This window comes from Salvelinus alpinus, chromosome 17 (genome assembly GCF_045679555.1).
Source record: "Salvelinus alpinus chromosome 17, SLU_Salpinus.1, whole genome shotgun sequence".
Lineage (NCBI taxonomy): Eukaryota > Metazoa > Chordata > Actinopteri > Salmoniformes > Salmonidae > Salvelinus > Salvelinus alpinus.
In genome coordinates, this window is record NC_092102.1 from 29,367,013 (window position 1) to 29,389,885 (window position 22,873).

General features: G+C 46.0%; 1 protein-coding gene across 3 annotated transcripts in view; it reads right to left on the reverse strand.

Annotated features, from left to right (window-relative positions):
- LOC139542701 (protein bassoon-like) overlaps nt 1-22,873 on the reverse strand; it is a 188,397-nt gene that overhangs the window by 113,756 nt on the left and 51,768 nt on the right. For all 3 annotated transcript variants that reach the window (XR_011668537.1, XR_011668536.1, XM_071348466.1), the window contains exon 3: nt 9,820-11,508. Coding sequence is in view for 1 of the 3 variants with exons in the window: in XM_071348466.1 (XP_071204567.1) it covers nt 9,820-11,508 (1,689 nt within the window). In the remaining 2 variants the exon portion in view is untranslated. The remainder of the gene's footprint in view (nt 1-9,819; nt 11,509-22,873) is intronic.

Below are 22,873 nucleotides of genomic sequence, written 5' to 3' on the forward strand. Positions count from 1 at the left end.
TAGCTGTGAGGATCAGAAGTAGTGGCTCAGGGATTACGGCAGGAATCCGGCGTTGTTGTCGAGAGACAGTCCGATGCTGGTAAATTGGTGAGTAATATCCAGGCTAATAACAGGGCTGGTGTCTGTGCAGAAGGTAAAAGCTACTAGCAGCGGCAAATAAACGGCTAAATTAGCTTGTAGCTGATTTAGACCAGTTGTGATGGATTGGCAGGGCTCTGTGTCGGCAAAAAAGGTCCAGTCCAATTGGCAAAAGAGGTATTGTAGCCCAAGAATTCGCTGGTAGACCTCTTCGGCTAGCCGGCAGATGGGCCTAGCTCGAGGCTAGCTCAAGGCTAACTGGTGCTTGCTTCGGGACAGAGGTGTTAGCCAGTAGTAGCCACTCGGTTGCAGCTAGCTAGCTGTGATGATACGGTGTAATTGTCCAGAGCTTGCGTCAGGAATCCGGTGATGTGGTAGAGAAAAAGCAGTCCTATATGCTCTGGGTTGATATCGCGCTTGCAGACTGGCAGGTATTGGCCCGAGCTGAAGCTGGCTGTGTCCGAGTTAAGGGTGAAGACCGCAGCAGTGGCTAACTGACTACTAGCTAGTAGCTAGTTATCTGGCTAGCTTCTGATTGGGGTTACGGTTCTAAAGTATAAAAAATAGCAGGTCCGTACCACATTGGGTGAGGCGGAATGTAGGAATGTATATTCAGTTCCTAGATGGAAAGTGAAATTAAAATATATACGAAATGTATACGAAAAATACGAGGACTATTTACACGGGACAAGACAAGACAAACACACGTCCGACTGCTACGCCATCTTGGATCATCTCTGTGGTATAACCTGACCTCTCTGTCCACCCCTGCCTTCATCCCAGCAGGCACACACACACACACACACACACACACACACACACACACACACACACACACACACACACACACACACACACACACACACACACACACACACACACACACACACACACACACACACACACACACACACACACACACACACACACACACAGGATGGCTGCATCACTGAAGACACACACACACGCACACACGCACACACACACACACACACACACACACACACACACACACACACACACACACACACACACACACACACACACACACACACACACACACACACACACACACACACACACACACACACACACACACACACACACACACACACACACACACACACACACACACAGAGGATGGCTGCATCACTGAAGACACACACGCACGCACGCACGCACACACACACACGCGCGCACACACGCACACACACAGACAGGTGAATGAGAGACAGACTAATTGTTAGGACACCTACGATGGCGGCTGTGAAGTCCTATGTGACAAACAAGACACTTCCTGGACGTTGAACAGTTTTTCTTTGCGTCCCATAATTCCCCCCACCAGTAGTGCCCTTCTCCTGGGCAACTTAATGACTGAAGAACGATTAAACATTTTATCTGTCATTCAATTTGGATGAATTTAGTCCAATCAGCCAAATATAGGTTGCGTCACAAATGGCACCCTATTCCCTATATGTGACAGCCTGTTCCAATGGGAACTTATGTCGAAAAATACTAAATACTTTTTTACAGATTACACAAATCATACACTGTGATTGGAGGAAGCATGGGAAAGTTGATAAAGTTGTTATTACACTTAGGAGACAAGTAGGAGAAAATGCCCTTGAAATATTTTGTTGACTGCTAGAGAGCTCTTCTTTGTTTACGCCCATTCAGCATCATTCACACCCTCTTAAGCACAGGGAGATCATTCAAGATGGACTTTGAAATTGGACGTCTATTTATGTCCTGAGGACGTCTGAAATGCCTTCAAAACCGTCCACTAGGGGCAACAGTGAGAGCTATTACCGGTTTGTGGCCGGGAATGGCGGATAGGCGTAATCCCATGACTCTGGATCAGAAGGTTGCGGTGTTTGATCCCAGTGGTGGACTGTTTTTATTATTATTGTTTTAACCCTATCCCAAACCTTAACCCTTACCATAACAATTTGGAATGAGTGCTTAAAGTTAACCCTTAACTTCGAAATTTGACTTTTGGAGAAATGGAACGATACAGAGCAGCAGGAGCAACCAAGAGTGTCAAAAACTATTCGAAATTTGACGTTTGAAGAAACATGGATAAACATCTAATTAGGCAGTGAGACTGTGAGAGCTTGTTGCTTAAGCCATAGAGCCACCCACCTCTTTAAGAATTCCAACCGTCAGCATGGTCAACCCCCTCCATGAGCTCTTTTTTTATTGCCTAATGTCAAGTAGGAACTAGCGTCATCTGCCCCCGTTGGGCTGCCATATCACATATTGTGCACTACCTTTGACCATTATGGGCCCTGGTGAAAGGTAGTGGACTTGTAAAGCCTCTCACAGTGGTTGGTATGTATTTTGTTACCTGTACCTGACCACTAACACAATTAAGTATATTCCTTTCGCCCCAGTTTCTAAGAATGTAGAATTGACCATTATCTGACAAAAAAAGTATCACTAGGTGTATGTCGCTCGTCACTACTTCACAGGAGAGCCATTTAATTAAACAAACTTTTTTTTCATCAAAATTGATTTTTTGGCAGAAATGCCTTCTGGAACATGTGCCTTAATAACAAACTTGTATGCCAACTGTAAATATGAATAAAATGGTTTAATTACGAGCCTAGTTGGTTTAGCCACAGAAAAAGAGGGCAACCTTCCAGCTACCCATGATTGGCTGAGATAATGAGTGGACTGGACATGCGAAATGAGTTCGAATTGGTCTGCCATGTAGCTCGCTTCTGTCTATAATATGCGCTGGTCAGTATGTGTAGGTAATCCTTTCTAACGCAGCTTTTTAGAAAAATATCACGTAGTAGAACTGCATAAGTGTTGCTCTCCACTTTCTGGACAACTGAGTTTTGAGTATGATAGCTAAGGAGACGGAGAAAAGTCTGGCGTTTGATTGGAAATATGCAGACGGAGTCGAAAAGAGAACACACAGAATTCTATTGTATGAAACAGCTGTCTCCGGATTAAATCTTCAAACTAAGGGCAACCATGGCATCTGTGACAGAGAGGGAGGAGCGTCCATCCATGTACGGGTAAGATACTCTAGCTAGCTACATTTTCAGATATTACACGTTTCTAATTTTGTCAGAAATTCATTTTCATTTCAAGTTAAAGTGTACTGTTAGCTAGCTAGCTAACGTTACGTGTATGATCTGTGTAGTAATATCATTTGTATCTCAGAGCCATTCGCATTGCTACAGTAGTTGCATTGCTAGTAACCTGATTGGTTAGCTAACTGCAGATTCATGCAGGGTAGTAACGTTATGAGTTGGGATTATGGTTAATTGATTAGCTAGCTGGCTACATGTCTAAACAAAAGACTCCACTATGCAAGTAAGCATTTCAATATAATGTTCATGATGTCACTGTGACAACTGTTGATAGACGTAGCTGGTAAATTCATTCTGGCTATCTACTCTGATTTCAGAGCACTCTCGTCTGAGTGTACCAGAGCGCAGAATAACTGACGAATTTACGAACGCTCAACACCCACTGAATAGGGCCGGTGTAAGTAAACTTAGGCAAAAAAGTGTAATTAAATTGTTGCCAGCAGCACAGTTGCAGTCACCAACGCTCTGGATAACATAAAGACAGCCTAACCTGCTCAGCTAGGGCGAGTAAAATGGTCAGAGTGAGCTGTTCTCTCATTTGTGCCTGGAAGTAGCTAGCAAGCTTGCAAACGTTAGCCATTTAGCTTGGGTGGTTGACTGCGGTTGTTAGGTCAGAACTCTCGGATCAACCCTACTCCTTGGCCAGAGCGTCCACTGCGCGCTCGGAACACTCTGAGAGCGAAACGCTCTGAATTTACAAACGGACAGTTTACGAATGCCCAGAGCACACTCTGGCACTCCAGATTAAATGCACAAACACAGCCCTGGTATAAACCAGCCTTTAGTCTTGAAATATTTGGTTGTTTAGTACATGGCCTCATGTGAATCCTTAAAGAAATGGATGGGGGGCCTCCTGAGTGGCGCAGCGGTCTAAGGCACTGCATTGCAAAGCTTGAGGCGTCACTGCAGATCCGGGTTCGATCCCAGGCTATGCTGCAGCCTGCTGCAACAGGGAGACCCATGAGGCGGCACACAGCATCGTCTGGGTAAGGGGAAAGTTTGGCCGGCCAGGATGTCCTTGTCACATCGCGCTCTAGCAACTCCAGTGGCGGGACGGGCCCATGCATGTTGACATGGTCGCCAGTTGTACGGTGTTTCCTCCAACACATTGGTGAGGCTGGCTTCTGGGTTAAGCGAGCAGTTTGTCAAGAAGCAGTGCAGCTTGGAAGGGTCGTGTTTCGGCGGATGCATGGCTCTCGACCTTCGCCTCTCCCGAGTCCGTACGGGAGTTGCAGCAATGGGACAAGACTGTAACTACCAATTGGGGAGAATTAAAAATTAAAATATAAAAAAAGAGATGGGTGTGGCTAAGGCTTAAGTGGGTGTTAAATGTTGAATGGGTATAGACAAAGAAGAGCTCTCCAGTAGTATACCAAAACATTCAAGGACAATTTTCTCAAAAGTGAGGTTACAGGTTTATCAACTTCCAAAGCAGAATTACTTTCCCATTTTTCCTCAACTGTAGTGTATGATATACACATTTATATCTCTAAGTCTCTACTTTTATCCAATGTAAAAAACACAATTTCAAATGTTGCTACATAAGACCGAATCTAGCCGGTCGGTCACAAATAAAACACCTTCTTTAAAAAAATATGCATTTCACATCTCTGTGCTGCACTAAAAGGTTTATTGTTGCCTGAGAGTTGATGAAAATGACAGTGTAATGTGATGTTTCTCATTTCAGCATGAAGTGAAGGGTCGCATTGGGAGCGACTCAGACATATTTGCTAACGAGAGGGCAGTATGCTACAAGGTCTGATGAGTCAGTTGGTGTGTGTTTCTCTGTGTGTGTGCGCATAAGTGTGCACTTGTACTGTATGCATGCGTGTGCGTATGCAGGCCTGCTTTTATGCTGCCTGCAAGAGTGTGTGTGAAACACAGTGTGTCATCATTCCAGTCCCTCTGAATGACAGGCGCTGGCTGTGATGCCACTGTCCCATCCTCCGTGTCCTCTGTGTTATTTTCTTTCATGCCCTTTCATGTTTCATTACAGGCTGCATGGGAGAAGGCTGGGTGCTGGATCAACCACATCTCCACTGAGCTCCACTGAGCTCCACTGAGCTCCACTGAACTACACTCAGCTCCACTGAGCCACACTAAGCCACACTGAGCCCCACTCAGTTCCACTGAGCTCCACTGAACTACACTAAGCCACACTGAGCCACACTAAGCCACACTGAGCCCCACTCAGTTCCACTGAGCTCCACTGTGCTCCACTGAGCTCCACTGAACTACACTCAGCTCCACTGAGCCACACTAAGCCACACTGAGCCCCACTCAGTTCCACTGAGCTCCACTGAACTACACTAAGCCACACTGAGCCACACTAAGCCACACTGAGCCCCACTCAGTTCCACTGAGCACCACTGTGCTCCACTGAGCTCCACTGAACTACACTCAGCTCCACTGAGCCACACTAACCACACTGAGCCCCACTCAGTTCCACTGAGCTCCACTGTGCTCCACTGAGCTCCAATGTGCTCCACTGAGCTCCACTGAACTACATTCAGCTCCACTGAGCCCCACTGAGCCACACTGAGCTCCACTGAGCCCCACTCAGCTCCACTGAGCCACACTGAGCTCCACTAAGCCACCCTGAGCCCCACTGAGCTACACTGAGCTCCACTGAGCCACACTGAGACACACTGAGACACACTGAGACACACTGAGACACACTGAGCCCCACTGAGCTACATGGAGCCCCACTGAGCCCCACTGAGCTACACTGAGCCACACTGAGCTCACTGAGCTACACTGAGCCACACTGAGCCCCACTGAGCTACACTGAGCTACACTGAGCCCCACTGAGCCACACTGAGCCCCACTGAGCCCCACTGAGCCCCACTGAGCCACACTGAGCCACACTGAGCCACACTGAGCCACACTGAGCCACACTGAGCTACACTGAGCCCCACTGAGCCACACTGAGCTACACTGAGCTACACTGAGCTCCGCTGAGCTACACTGAGCTCCGCTGAGCTACACTGAGCTCCACACTGAGCTACACTGAGCTCCACTGAGCTACACTGAGCTCCACACTGAGCTACACTGAGCTCCACTGAGCTACACTGAGCTCCACACTGAGCTACACTGAGCTCCACACTGAGCTCCACTGAGCTCCACACTGAGCTACACTGAGCTCCACTGAGCTCCACTGAGCTCCACACTGAGCTCCACTGAGCTCCACTGAGCTACACTGAGCTCCACACTGAGCTCCACTGAGCTCCACACTGAGCTACACTGAGCTCCACTGAGCTACACTGAGCTCCACACTAAGCTACACTGAGCTCCACACTGAGCTACACTGAGCTCCACTGAGCCACACTGAGCTACACTGAGCTCCACTGAGCTACACTGAGCTCCACACTGAGCTACACTGAGCTCCACTGAGCTCCACTGAGCTCCACACTGAGCTACACTGAGCTCCACACTGAGCTACACTGAGCTCCACTGAGCCACACTGAGCTCCACTGAGCTCCACTGCCTCAAAGGCCACTCTGTGGTAGAGAAAGGTTCCCATCTGAATGAATTTAAAATGAATCCTGCTCTGTCAGGGGCGCAGAGAGAGCAGGGGAGGGGAGTTTTTTTTCACTCTCATAAGAGGGTACAGGAGAAAAGAGAAGATGTTTGTGAGGAAAGGGAAACGATGAAAAGCTCCACAGTGAGAGAAATCCCACATGGTGAACGTTTAGCAACATTTGTTACATTGCGATCTACTTCTGTCAGTTCATAACAACACAGCATAAAACACATTTCCCAAGTGAATGAGCAAAGGATTTCACAATCTCCCAATGTATTAAATCAATCTTGAAAAACATGGAGTGAAGACCATGTGAACACCCTGTAGCTAATCCTAGTATTCTCTCTCTGTATCTCTCTCTCCATCTATGTCTATTTTTCTCTCTCTGTCCACACAGTATTTTCAGTACTGAAACGCTACCTAGCATTGAGCAGCCCACAACCAACTGCTCTAATCTGTATATCATTATTAAGCCTGGAATGGGAGGATTCAGGATGAAATGGAGGAGGTGCATGTCGGTAGGGAACACATTTTCTTTAGTGACATGCATTTGAGGGAACTGCAAAAAGAAGGGTCAGAGAGAGAAGAAGAGTGCTTGATTAATAATTCAGAGGATGTGCATTATAAATAGTGAGAGATTAAATATGTAGAGGGGCACAGCGTACTGTACCCTCACGACCCTCCAGACCTGGGTTCAAACACTATTTGAAATAGTTTATCTGAGCTTGATTGAGCTGTCCTGGCAAAATGGAACCAATGGAGTAGTCACAATGATAAAACTGCCGATCTGGTACTCGGGACAGACTAGAGGAAATGTAAAAAACATTTGGTCTGCTACCCTCCACAGCCCTCCCAAGGTCTAGCTAGCTGAGTAGGAGAACCCAACAAAGCAGGGAAAAGTCAACAGGTTTTGTTTTGTTCCCCCCAGCCTCCCATTCTTTAGTTTATCCTGGGACACTGCTTTAGACGTCATACGTATTACCCCTCTCTCTCTCGGAGACATTGTTTTGTTCCCCCCATTCTTTAGTTTATCCTGAGACACTGCTTTGGACGTCATACGTATTCTCTCTCTCTCTCTCTCTCTCTCTCTTGCTCACTCTCTCTCTCTCTCTTGCTCACTCTCTCTCTCTCTCGCATCTTTTCACTTCTCATCCCTTCCTCTACCCTCTTTCCCTCCCCCTTGTTGTTGTGGTCCCCCAGCAGCTCTCCCTCTGGACTCGCCACGCCACGTGACCCAGCTATAGCATGCTCTTTCCAGAGTCTCCTCCACAGCCTGGCTCTCCATCCTTTTCAGGCGTGCTGCGGAGCCCGCAGGCCACGACAGGCCTCTCTTCTACTGACAGCCAGCCTACTGAAGGTTCTGCAGTGGCCCGCTACTCTTGAAAGCTTCCTGCCCTCATTTGTTTGAAGCATAAATTGAGCCGACATTCAGCAAACCGCCTCTGGCCCTTTCTTTCTGTGCGCCTCTAACAGTTTGAATGGGCTGGGATTCCTCTTGGTGTATATTACTTGATTCAATGCATCTTGGTCCCCCACGCAATCACCAAGGCTGTATTCTGTAATCTATTTATAGCCCGGCCATTATCTGTAGTTCTGACTGGAGGGATGAACATACAACACAATACTGGCTCTGGCATTGACCCACTGTACTGTACAATATTCCCCACAGACCCTTGGGTAGCACCATGCTAACTCTATGATCTGCAACACTTACTGTTGGATCAAAAGGAGCAATGATTTCATGATCTGAAATACAAATCATAACGTAAATAATGAAGTTAATTCAAGGTAATATTTAGGATGAAATTGTGCTAAATAATTTGATATAGATGTACGAAATCACAAAGGCCAATATTAGGCGAATATGATCACGTTTCAGAGAGGCAACCTGAGAATAGCGGTAGCTAACAATATCTCACAAGCCGTCCCTGGCCATCATATTTCACAAAGCTATCCATCACCAAAACACGGCCAGTAGGTTTGACTGAATTCAAACCCAGGGACATAAATGCCACTTTATGGTTTCTCCTATGTTGCTTCTGTAAGGCTGTGAGTCCAGTGTCAGCGTGGAGGATTAAAAACACCCACTGATTGGTACACTGCAATAGCACCACTTTACATTCTGGTCACACCCACAGATGAAAGCCTGAGCCTCCTTGAATCATAAGGGCTGAATTATAGCGGGAAATACATCTCCCATCTCCGAGCCTTTAATTGGCAACCTACAAATATGCACAATGTTGATTTACTCAACCTTTTTCCCAGCCTCCTCAATGTCCATTAAGGAGGATTTCTGACCTGGATCTCTGCAGAGAGGGAGAGAATATAATATAAACTAATCCTAGTTCTTATCCTCACCAATTTGGTCAACATCTCATCTAACATCTGTATATGGACGATTTACTAAAGTATTTAGGACAATGAGGAGAGATTTCACCTCTGTATTGCCTAGCAAATAAACGAGTAGATTAAGCCCTGTTCTGGACCAAAAAAAAAGCTCAATGGAGAATCTCCATCAAAAAATGCTTTTAGGTCCAGGAGTTTAGCTAACGTTGAACATGATTTACTCCCGAAAATCTCCATCAAAAAGAGAAGCCGCCTACCAGGCAGGTACAGTACAACCACAAAAGGCCTAGAGACTGAACATCCCTAATGTGGATGGTTTTACTAAGCCATTCAACAGCTTCCTCTACTGTGTCTGTCCATCTACTTTCATCCCTTGCGCCAGCCCTTCACTCCACCGTTAAATCTTTAGTATGCGCATTCAGTGTTCTCAAGGTCTGTGTGCTTATCTATAGAAAAAGGTGTGCGAGGGAAAAAGGGCCTGCTTTGGAAAGTTTCATTATCAATAAATGGAACAATTCTATTGAATACGAAATGAATGGAAGAAAAAACAGATGTTTGTGCTCCCCATGCTCCCCTTTTGACCAGGTATTCTGAAAGAGAGAGAGAGAGAGAGAGAGAGAGAGAGAGAGAGAGAGAGAGAGAGAGAGAGAGAGAGAGAGAGAGGGATAAAGAGTGAGAGGTAGGGAGAGAGAGAAAAAAAGAGAGAGGGAGATAGAAACATACAGAAAGAGAGATGAACAGTATGTGGGAAAGGAAAGTCTTGATTACCTCCAGGTGAGGCGCCGGGTTGAATCCACATAGGTTGCAGACCTGAGTGTGGCACTGGGTACAGGAGTTGTAGCTAGGCGGCTCAGTGGTGCTGCCAATGTTGAGCTCTGTCTTACACAGGGGGCATTTGACTTTGTGCTTCTCGGGCTCCACCGGCTTGGGAACAGGCTCCTGTCTGGCCGGCTGCTGCTGCTGTTGCTGTTGTTGCTGTGGTCCCTTCTGATGATGCACAGGTGATTGCTGCTGTTGGGGTGCTTTCTGAGTTGATGTATGTGGGCCACCCATTTGTGGTGCATACGGGCCACCAATCTGAGTTGGTGTGTGGGGTCCACCCATTTGCGGTACATGAGGGCCACCCATTTGAAGTGCTTGTAGGCCACCCATTTGGGGTGCTTGTGGGCCACCCATCTGGGGTGCTTGCGGGCCACCCATCGGGGGTGCATGAGGGCCACCCGTCTGGAATGGTTTGGCACCAGGAGATCCTTGTTGTTTGTTGGAAGGCCCACCCCTGGCAGGGGAGGGCTGGGTGGATGGTGTCCCTGAGAGGGGGTCCACAGAGGCCAGGGTGCTGGCTGCCTGGTTGAGGAGCGATGCCCCAAAGCCAAACAGTTTGGTCAGGCCGTCCTGGGGCGGTTGCCCCTGGGGAGCAGCGGGCCGATGGGAAGGCGATGAGCCGGCGCTGGCAGCCTGACGGCCGCCCTGGTGCAGCGGGGAGCCTCGGCCCAGGTCTGGCTGGGAGGGAGCCTTGGCCATGCCCACTAGGGGGACTGCCCCAGGATGGGGGATCCGGGGCTGGCCGGGACCTCCAGGCCCTCTCTGGCCATATGGGATGTGCTGCGGGGAGCTTGTCGTTGACCCGGGCAGGGAGGCAGAGCCGGGTATAGGGTGTCTCTGTAGGCCAGGAGAGGTCTGTGGCTGATGCTGAGCTTGGGGTTTAGCCTGAGGCTGGTGCTGGGGCTGGGATTGACCATAGGGCTGGGATTGACCATATGGCCGGGGCTGAGGTTGGCTTTGGCCGTAGAGCTGTTGCTGGAGCTGGGATTGACCATAGGGCTGAGATTGACCATATGGCTGAGGCTGAGTTTGGCTGTCGGGCTGTTGTTGGGGCTGGGATTGATCATAGGGCTGTTTCTGGGGCTGGGAATGGCCATAGGTCTGGGATTGACCATGTGGCTGGGCCTGTGGATGGGATTGACCATGTGGCTGAGGCTGAGTTTGGTTGTAGGGCTGTTGCTGAGGCTGGGATTGACCATAGGGCTGGGGCTGGGATTGGGATTGACCATAGGGCTGGGCCTGGGATTGGGATTGACCATAGGGCTGGGCCTGGGATTGGGATTGACCATAGGGCTGGGGCTGGGATTGGGACTGACCATAAAGCTGGGCCTGGGATTGGGATTGACCATAGGGCTGGGCCTGGGGCTGGGATTGACCATAGGGCTGGGATTGACCGTAGAGTTGGTGCTGGGGCTGGGAGTGGGGTTTTGACTGTGGTGGGGGCTGGGCCTGGGGCTGAGGCTGGGGTTTTGGCTGGGCTGCTGGCTGAGCTGGCTGAACAGGTGGTGGCTGGACTATGGGTTTGGTTTGGTGGGATGGAGAGTGGATCTGCTGCTGGCTCTTGGAGCGTGGGGTGGTCATGTCAATGCCCAAGGCCCTCTGCATCTGGCAGTTGAGACAGAGCCACTCCTGGACCTAGGGATGACAAACAAGAGAAAAGAGTTTGTTAACAACACAATTACACCGATTAATTTATCCTTTTTCATATTTTATAATGAAACAAGTAACTGGGCCACAAAAGTCCATTCAGAGACTTGTTCTGAAGCCACTCTTGCGTTGTCTTAGCTGTGTGCTTAAAGTCATTGTCCTGTTGGAAGGGGAACCTTCACCGTGCTGCAGAGACGGTTGTCCTTCTGGAAGGTTCTCCCATCTCCACAGAGGAACTCTGGAGCTCTATCAGATTGACCATCGGGTTCTTGGTCACCTCCCTGACCAAGGTCCTTCTCCCCCGATTTCTCAGTTTGGCCGAGTGCCAGCTCGAGTAAGATTCTTGGTGGATCCAAACTTAATCCATTTAAGAATGATAGACGTCACTGTGTTCTTGGGGACCCTCAATGCTGCAGAAATATTTTGGCACCCTGCCCCAGATATTAGCCTCGACACAATCCTGTCACGGACCTCTACGGACAATTCCTTTGACCTCATGGCTTGGTTTTTGTTGTTACATGCAAAGTCAACTGTGGGACCTTATATAGACAGGTGTGTGCCTTTCCAAATCATGTCCAGTCAATTGAATTTACCACAGGTGGACTCCAATCAAGTTGTAGAAACATCTCAAAGATGATCAATGGAAACAGGATGCACTTGAGCTCCTCATAGCAAAGGGTCTGAATACTTATGTTTTTTACATGTCTAAAAACCTGTTTGTCATTATGGGTTATTGTGTGTAGATTGACGAGAATTTTTATTTATTTAATCAATTTTAGAATGAGGCTGTAACGTAACAAAATGTGGAAAAAGGGAAGGGGTCTGAATACTTTCTGAATGCACTGTACAAGTGAATTGTGTCTATGTATGTTTTCTTTGTCCAAGTCTTGACCTATGGGACTGCTGGACTGTCCATTAACACGGTACTTAATTTTGTTTATCTGTCTGCCACAGCCTCAAACTCAGCCCGTGTGTAGCTAACTGACCCTCTCTGCCCATTCATCGCCATATACCTGTTGTTGTTGTCCTAGCTGTTTACCCGTTGTTGTCTCACCCGTTGTTGTCTTAGCTCTCCCAATCAACACCTGTGATTGCTTATGCCTTTCTCTAATGTCAATATGGCTTGTATACTGTTGTTTAGGGCAGCTCTCATTGTTATATTTTACTGCGGAGCCTCTAGTTCTGCACAACATTCCTCAGATAGCTCCTTTGTCCCAGCCCCCACACATGCGGAGACCGCACCCAGCTTAACTGGCGCCTCCAGAGATGCAACCTCTCTCATCGTCACTCAATGCCTAGGTTTACCCCCACTATACTCGCACCCTACCCTACCCTTGTCTGTTCACTATGCCCTGAATCTATCCTACCACGCCCATAAATCTGCTCCTTTTATTCTCTGTTCCCAACGCAGTAGACAACCAGTTCTTATAGCCTTTAGCCGTATCCTCATCCTACTCCTCCTCTGTTCCTCTGGTGATGTAGAGGTTAACCAAGGCCCTGTGTGTCCCCATGCGCTCTCATTTGTTGACTTCTGCAACCGTAAAAGCCTTGGGTTCTTGCATGTTAACATCAGAAGCCTCCTCCCTAAGTTTGTTTTATTCACTGCTTTAGCACACTCCGCCAACCCTGATGTTCCAGCTGGCTCTGAATCCTGGCTTAGGAAGGCCACAAAAAAATCTGAAATTTCCATCCCCAATTACAACATTTTCCGTCAAGATAGAACTGCTAAAGGGGGCGGAATTGCAATCTACTGTAGAGATAGCCTGCAGAGTTCTGTCATACTATCCAGATCTACAGTTCGAGCTTCTACTTTTAAAGATCCATCTCTCCAGAGATAAGTCAATAGCCTGTTATAGACCCCCCTCAGCTCCTAGCTGTGCCCTGGACACCATAAGTGAATTGATTGCCCACCATCTATCGTCAGAGTTCGTACTGCTAGGTGACCTAAACTGGGATATGCTTAACACCCCGGCCATCCTAAAATCTAAGATAGATGCCCTCAATCTCACACAAATTATCAAGGAACCTACCAGGTACAACCCAAAATCCGTAACCATGGGCACCCTCATAGATATCATTCTGCCTAACTTGCCCTCAAAATACACCTCTGCTGTTTTCAACTAGGATCTCAGCGATCACTGCCTCATTGCCTACATCCGTTATGGGTCCGCGGTCAAACGACCAACCCTCATCACTGTCAAATGCTCCCTAAAACACTTCTGCGAGCAGGCCTTTCTAATCAACCTGGCCCAGGTATCCTGGAAGAATATTGACCTAATCCTCTCAGTAAGGATACCTGGTTGTTCTTTAAAAGTGCTTTCCTCACCATCTTAAATAAGCATGCCCCTTTCAAAAAATGTAGAACTAAGAACAGATACAGTCCTTGGTTCACTCCAGACTTGACTGCCCTTGACCAGCACAAAAACACCCTGTGGCGTACCGGACTAGCTTCGAATAGTCCCCGCAATATGCAACTTTTCAGGGAAGTCAGGAACCAATACACACAGTCAGTCAGGAAAGCAAAGGCTAGCTTTTTCAAACAGAAATTTGCATCCTGTAGCACTAATTCCCAAAATTTTTGGGAAACAGTAAAGTCCACGGAGAATAAGAGCACCTCCTCCCAGCTGCCCACTGCACTGAGACTAGGAAACACTGTCATCACTGAAAAATACACAATAATAACAATAATAATAATAATAATAATGAGAATTTCAATAAGCATTTCTCTACGGCTGGCCATGCTTTCCACCTGGCTACCCCAACGCCGGCCAACAGCTCTGCATCCCCCGCAGCAACTGGCTCAAGCCCCCCCCGCCCCCCACTTCTCTTTCACCCAAATCCAGACAGCTGATGTTCTGAAAGAGCTGCAAAATCTGGATCCCTACAAATCAGCTGGGCAAGACAATCTGGACCCTCTCTTCCTACAATTATCCGCCGAAATTGTTGCAACCCCTATTACTAGTCTGTTCAACCTCTCTTTCGTATTGTCTGAGATTCCTAAAGATTGGAAAGCGGCCACGGTCATCCCCCTCTTCAAAGGGGGAGATACTCTAGACCCAAACTGTTACAGACCTATATCCATCCTGCCCTGCTTTTCTAAAGTCTTCGAAAGCAAAGTGAATAAACAGATCACCGACCATTTCGAATCCCACCGTACTTTCTCCGCTATGCAATCTGGTTTCCGAGCTGGTCACGGGTGCACCTCAGCCATGCTCAATGTCCAAAATGATATCATAACCGACATCGATAAAAGATGTGCAACCATCTTCATCGACCTGGCCAAGGCTTTCGACTCTGTCAATCACCGTATTCTTATCGGGAGACTCAACAGCCTTGGTTTCTCTAATGACTGCCTAGCCTGGTTCACTAACTACTTCTCAGATACAGTTCAGTGTGTCAAATCGGAGGGCCTGTTGTCCGGACCTCTGGCAGTCTCTATGGGGGTGCCACAGGTTTCAATTCTTGGGCCGACTCTTTTCTCTGTATACATCAATGACGTCGCTCTTGCTGCTGGTGATTTTTTGATTCACCTCTACGCAGACGACACCATTCTGTATACATCTGGCCCTTCTTTGGACACTGTGTTAACTAACCTCCAAACGAGCTTCAACGCCATACAACAGTCCTTCCATGGCCTCCAACTGCTCTTAAATGCTAGTAAAACTAAATGCATGCTCTTCAACCAATCGCTACCCGCACCCGCCCGCCCGACTAGCGTCACTACTCTGGACGGTTCCGACTTAGAATATGTGGACAACTATAAATACCTAGGTGTCTGGCTAGACTCTAAACTCTCCTTCCAGACTCACATTAAGCATCTCCAATCCAAAATTAAATCTAGAATCGGCTTCCTATTTCGCAACAAAGCCTCCTTCACTCATGCTGCCAAACATACCCTCGTAAAAATGACTATCCTTCGATCTTTGACTTTGACGATGTAATTTACAAAATAGCCTCCAACACTCTACTCAGCAAATTGGATGCAGTCTATCATCCATTTTGTCACCAAAGCCCCATATACTTCCCACCACTGTGACCTGTATGCTCACGTTGGCTGGTCCTCGCTACATATTCGTGGCCAACCCACTGGCTCCAGGTCATCTATAAGTCTTTGCTAGGTAAAGCCCCGCCTTATCTCAGCTCACTGGTCACCATAGCAGCACCCACCCGTAGCACGCGTTCCAGCAGGTATATTTGACTGGTCATCCCCAAAGCCAACACCTCCTTTGGCCGCAAAGGAGTTCTTTGCTGCCAATGACTGTCTGACTGACGTGCCCAAAGTAAACGTCCTGTTACTCAGGCCCAGAAGCCAGGATATGCATATAATTGGTACCATTGGATAGAAAACACTTTGAAATGTGTAGAAATGTTAAAATAATGTATGAAACTATAACACAATTGATATGGTAGGAGAAAATCCAAAGAAAAACCACTCTACTTTTTGAGAGCCCATGCTCTTTCAACGGAAGGCTATGGGTCCTATGCAATTCCAGCTCCCAGGTTGCAATTCCTATGGCTTCCACTAGATGTCAACAGTCTTTTTTCAAGGTTTCAAGCTTGTTCCTTCCCAAACGAGGGAGAACTTTGAGTTTTGGTTCTGGGAGTCAGAGTTGGAAATCAGTCTGTGCGTGCGCAACGAAGAGGACGCGCATTTGCTAATTTTACTTTTCTATTGAACATACTTTTTTCCATATGAAATATTATAGTTTATTTACATTTTAGGGTACCTGAGGATTCAATAGAAACGTAGTTTGACTTGTTTTAACAAAGTTTAGCGGTAGCTTTTTGGATTCCTTTCTCTGCATGTTGAATGAGTAGATTACTCAAATCAATGGCGCCAACTAAACAGACTTTTTGGGATATAAAGAAGGATTTTATCTAACAAAATGACCATGCATGTTGTAGCTGGGACCCTTGGGATTGCAAATCAGAGGAAGGTTTTCAAAAAGTAAGTCAATATTTAATCGCTATTTGTGATTTTACGAAGCCTGTGCTGGTTGAAATATATTTTGATGTGTGGTACTGTCCTCCAAACAATTGCATGGCATGCTTTCGCTGTAAAGCTTATTGTAAATCGGACAACACACTTAGATTAACAAGAATTTAAGCTTTTAACTGATATCAGACATTTGTATGTTCTTAGATGTTTAATATCCCAAATTTTTACGATTATTTATTTGAATTGTGCGCCCTGCAATTTCACCGGAAGTTGTCAACAGGGAAGCCTTGAGCCCCTCATGCTTTTTGCCTGGTTCCAGATCTGTATGTGTGTTTACCGTAGCCAAATGGTCTGACTATCGTAGTTCACAAAATCACATACAAATCTGGGACCAGGCAACTCTTCCTCTGCACACACACAAGCAAGCACATATGCTCAAACACGCATGCATGCACCTACCTACATCCTCTCACACACACACACACACACACACACACACACACACACACACACACACACACACACACACACACACACACACACACACACACACACACACACACACACACACACACACACACACACACACACACACACACACACACACACACACTTTGTGTCCTGATTGTCAGTCATTAATCCAGGGGGTCACTTTAAACTAATCAAACTACTCCAGTGGTAATCCTTTTTCCCCTGTGTTCTGTCTCTCCATCTCTCCACAGTCTCTCTCTGTCTCTCCACCAACTGAATGGAAGGATGGAAGACGGAGGTGTTCTGTTCAAATCATCCAAGGCCTTATCAGAGCATCTCAGCCCGTCTCCATGCGCCCACTCATCACTCCTCCAGAGCAGTGCAGCAGCGTGAGGGAGTACTCAGGAGCTCTAATTTAATCTGTCATTAATTACTGGGAGAGCAGGGGGCAGTGGGGAGGTCAGCCCAGGAACTAGGAACTCTACTAAGGACTAAGAGGATAGATGAGAGACACAGCCAGACAATGGTGATGCTATAGATAACTTTGGAGTTGGAGTTATATCAGAGATCTTGTTGTTTGAGAATTGCAAGTCTCTTTTTTGATGGTAGTGTGTCTAAAGCTATTAGCTGTATACATGTAAACAAACACACTGACAGATCAGCCTTAACAGAGTAAAACGCGGTCGGAATGTCATTGGTGGTGCTGGTAGTTGTGGTGATGGTGCTGGTGGTAGTTGTGATGGTTGTGGTGCTGGTGGTTGTGGTTGTGGTGCTAACTGAGGCGTATCATTGAGAAACAGCAGGCCGCTCCAGAAAAGCTCATTACCCACTCTGTCAGAGGAAAAGTCTACTATACATCAGATCAGTCATAGAACCACCAGGCCTTTAACAACCAGCCATCCCCCTTGCAACTCAGGTGTGTGGATCAGAGAAAGAGAGAGAGGGAGAGGGATGGACCGAGGGAAGGAGAAAGAGAGAGAAATAACAGTGTCTGTGTCTTTACATTTTTTCCAATCTCATTTTAGGGAAGCAGCCAGCCAGCTAGCCTGGTTCAAGGGCAGCTGAGATTAAACTGCAGGCTGATACAAGTTCTGGCCAGTCCATCTTTATTGCTGTTTACGATGAGTCAGTCAGAACACTTCACTCTTTTATACTCTCAAAAAGTATCTTTCTCTCCATGGAGAACTTCAATGTAGTCTTTCTCAATCATACAGTTCAATTATTTAGAGTGCACTCTGTTTCTATCCCAGCTAGCCCATTTAGTTAATCGGAAGTGTGGGAACATATGTTTTTGGTTTCCCATTAGTTCTGGGAACGAAGCCATACGTTTCTTGACCGGTAAAATGGAACGTTCTTTAAACTTTCTGAGAACGGAAGTAAAAATGTCTCCTGTTCTAGGAACGTACATTTTTAGGTTGCAGAGAGGTTCTGAGAAAGTTTTACGATGGTTCCCTGAAAGTTTTATTCATGGTCTGAGAACAGAAATGATAGGTTATTTGCAGATAATTAATGAACTTTCTGAGAATATGTTTCAAATAAGACTTTTAATAACACTGCTAGCTTAGTTTGGGTTAACTGCTTTGAACTCGAGGAACAGATAGGACACATGGAAATTCATTTGCTTAGGCATTAATCATACAAACATAACTTGTTTTTATTGTGGCACGTAGTCAGTGAGATTCAAACCTATCTTCTGTCCTCTATCCATGGAATTAGTCGACTGCACCACCAGAATGGAGCTGACTTGCCATGTTTTTTTTAACTCATACAAAACTGTTCCTTTTAGTCTATTCAAACAGACCCCATTTCAAAGGAAACAAGCACTCATTAAGATCAGGTGTGGCCAATTAGTGGGCTCGGCTAACACACCTGAACACAACAAGATAGAGGATAGAGAGAGTTTTGTTGGCACTGATGTATATAGTTTTAAATAACATTCTTAGAACGTTCTTTGAACGTTACTAATGTTTTCTTGTGGTTTTTCTGGAACGTTTTCTTAATGTTCCAAGAGCATGACTTTAAATAGAACCTGCATAAAACATTATGCTGAAGTACTGAAATTCCCACCTAAGAAACATATGGTTCTCAGAATGTTATGTGCTAGCTGGGTATCCTGCACCATTCCCAAAATATTGTGGGAAGGTGTATGCAAGTAACTATAGGACAACCACAATCTCACCAAGCTCCAAGAAACATATGGTTCTCAGAACGTTATGGGCTAGCTAGGTATATATTTATTTACTTCATTTTGTTTTACTCAAGAAGTACTAACCTCGTCAATCACTCGAGGTAGCATTTTGTCAATTCATGTTGTTGAGCACAATAATGAATCATTATTTTTACTTTTCTATTTGATATGCCCCCCGATAAATACTTTGTTGAGGGAAAATGTATGCTTGTGATGTGTTGTTGTCTCACCTAGCTATCTTAAGATGAATGCACTAATACTAAGTCACTCTGGATAAGAGTGCCTGCTAAATTACAATTGTATGGTAGTCTATATATTGTTGCCTTTATCAAAGGTGTGGAAAATAATAAAGGGGACTGTAGAGTATGCAAGTCAATACATTGATCAATTTCCTAGAAACATACAGAACGGAACAGTTAATGCCCCTGAAATGGCTCCCTATTCCTTACATCTTTTGACCAAAGCCCTATGGACCCTAAAGTAGTGCACTATGTAGGGAATAGGATGCCATTTGGGATGCAACATGGTGATGGTGATGAAGCACCCTATTCACAACCTAATTATGTGTACACAGTGGACAACAGATGATTACTGTCATAATTAATAATCATCTGCCTCATTATGGCTATAGACCGGCCAGTGAACTGGATCATCTGCCCAGGGAGGACAACCAGTCAATGTGGGCCCAGGATCGTGCGCATTATGGAACACAATGGACAAAGTTTTCAAATAGAAAACCCCAAGAAAAGGAGTGTTTCTTATTGGACAAGGACAGTAGTCTCTCCCTGTTTCAGTCCATTTTCTTCTGTTTGGTGTCTAATGAATATGAACCAGGCCTCTTTAAAAAGGGAGAATCACTAATTGTCTTACAGTACTGTCTGCTAAAAGGTGGCCTATCACTTTGTGTCGAGTGATCTTTCAAACACCTAGCAGAAACGCATGGGTGTGTGTGTACATGGGCTAGCTTGACTAGGCAACTCCTTACAAGAATGACACGACAATGATAACCAGAGGAGTTGGATAAAGCACATACAGTGTGTGATGGATCGGATAACATTTTAAGTATTCTAAATCGATAGTATCTTATAGTAGTTTATGCATATTTTGTCATTTACCACGACTAAATGGTCCACAGTATAAGAGCACTTCAATTGCAGAATATAGGACTGAATATCACTTCATTTTTCCCATTGGAAACATCTGCCTAGAATACTTTAATACCTTTTCTCAGGAGAATTCCTTTCCATTTGGTTAGAGTGATACTATAAAAATAATATAAAACTCCATTAGTGTTCTCCATTACAGCAGAGTGCTAGTGGGTCTATCATAATGCTCCCTCAGTGTTTTAAACCTGACAATCCGAGTCCTGTGGCGTCCATTTTCTCCATCTAGCGCCAACGCTACAGCTAACGTTTCCACATGGCTATGTTATATTGTACTGTACTGTAGTTCTCTGTTAAGATGAACCGGAATTAACTGATGTACAGTAACAATTCATCTGCATCAGCTGAAGATTTCGGTTCCAAACCCTCCACTTTTTCTTCAACTGAAATGTGAAGATTTTTCTCATTTTCCTCATACTGTGCCTTTAATTCAGATTCATTTATGTGGGAAAGTAAGATCAGAATATTTGCAAGGAACATTTTAGATCTCTGAAATAGGGATATTAAGGATGACAGGGGTGACAAAAATGAAGGCCTACGTTGGATATTTGACTTTTCCAGAATAACGAATATAACAGAGAAAATAGTGAATCCAGAACAAATGTAAAAAAGATTCCAGAAAAAGCGTATGCCAAAGAGATAAGATCAACTTTTAAAGCGTTTAGAAATCAACTCATCATAGTCCTGTGGATAAAGCGACACCCGTCTCTGTCTTATTTGAGCTGCAGAGTTGCAGCAGACAGCTTAGTCTCAGCAGGCCAGCGCTAAGAGATGAACTACACACTCAGGTCATTCTCAATCTCACTGGAATGACTACTGGATCACTCCCAAGTCCTCAGTGAGGAAGTCAGAAACACTCTCATCTCCCTCAGAGGCTTCCCAATCACAGACACACACATACGTGTTTGCAACACACGCTCACACACCACCACACATGCCCCTTTCTCACTCTTTTATCACACCCCACTATCCCCCCTTCCCACAGGACACCACCCCCCCTCCCTCTCCACCCCCCTCCATTCCTTACAGTGTTAAGTCCCCTCCTGATTGGTCAATGGCATCGATCAGTATTACCGTATGTTACTTAATTAAAATCTGCCTCAGCACTTTGTCTCACTCCAACTGGCTGATCGTTAAAAACCTCACTATAAGCGATGTCACAGCAGATCAATAGTGAATTTCAGTAAGACTGAAAAACAATACCCTGTACAGAACCCAGCCAGGGGAGGAGGGGACCTGGGGATTTTGTATTCATGTTGTAAAAGCAATGTGGTTCCAGAAGTGTGTCCCTACCTTTAAAGTGTTTATAGTGACTAATCATGTATGTCTTATCTAAGGGATGGAGTTCTGAAACACAGACGGACAGACAGACAGACAGACAGCAGCCTTCAGGCTGGAACGTGACTGGAGGTTTAGAGGAAAACACACCATAACACCCTAGTTATCACTAAGAACCAGCTTCGGGTCAGCCTTTCAACATTTAAAAAAAGCTATTTTCCTCGATCGATGGCCGCCTCTGGTTTTGGTACGGAGGCAGGGAGGCAGGCAAGCAGGGAGGCAGGCAAGCAGGGAAGCAGACAGACAGGCAGGCAGGCAAGCAGGGCGGCAGGCAGGCAGGGAGGTAGGGAGGCAGTCAGACAGGGAGGGAGGCAGACAGAGAGACAGGCAGGGAGGTAGGCAGGCAGGCAGGCAGGCAGGCAGGCAGGCAGGCAGGCAGGCAGGCAGGCAGGCAGGCAGGCAGGCAGGCAGGCAGGCAGTGATGCCAGAAGAGGAGGTGTCATACTGAAATAACATGTCTAATTAAGCTTGTAGTCTGTTCGTGACCAGCTTTGCTGACCATCAAAAAACGACTGTTGTCAGACTCGCTGCGATCAGCGATGAAGACATCTTTGAACAGCGCATCAGCCATACAACAATAAAGCGCTCATGAGAAATGTTATTTGACTTGCATGTCAAGTAAAGAGAGAAAATTCACAACACATTAACTGTTTGTAATCCGACCCTGTTCAACTGACAAAGATGGTGATCAGTGACAATGAAAACTGCATGTGCTCTGTTGTTGTGCATGAACTGTGCAAGTCTAGGCCTTAGCACATACTGAATTGGATCTTCATTTGATCACCCTGTTGCAAGACAACTTTCCTGCAATGCAGGGCTTTTAAAACATGTAGTATATTTAAGGTTTAAAAAGGCTTCTGAAGTATATAACTTCCACTTTAAAATGTCAGACTTGATTTTCCCTTGAGAAAAATGTATCAATCCCTTCAAAAATGTTATTCATTATAATCCACATAATTCTTAATATTTCCTGTTGCTGCATGATTATTTTCCTGCTGTAGCAAATTCGCTCAAATTAAGATCCTACATCTGTATACCGTAAGTTACACAAATTGTGGTAAACTGCACCAAAAAAGGGAAATGCATAGAGGAGCCAGTGGGATCCAGCCCAGCAGCCCTTAGTGTTCCCATTGAGGGATCTGATGGAGACTGTGTGTGTGTGTGTGCGTGTGTGTATACTTGCATGTGTGTGCATGCATGCATGTGCGCGAGCCCATGTGGTGCCTGACTACCTGGTGCACGGGGATCATGGGC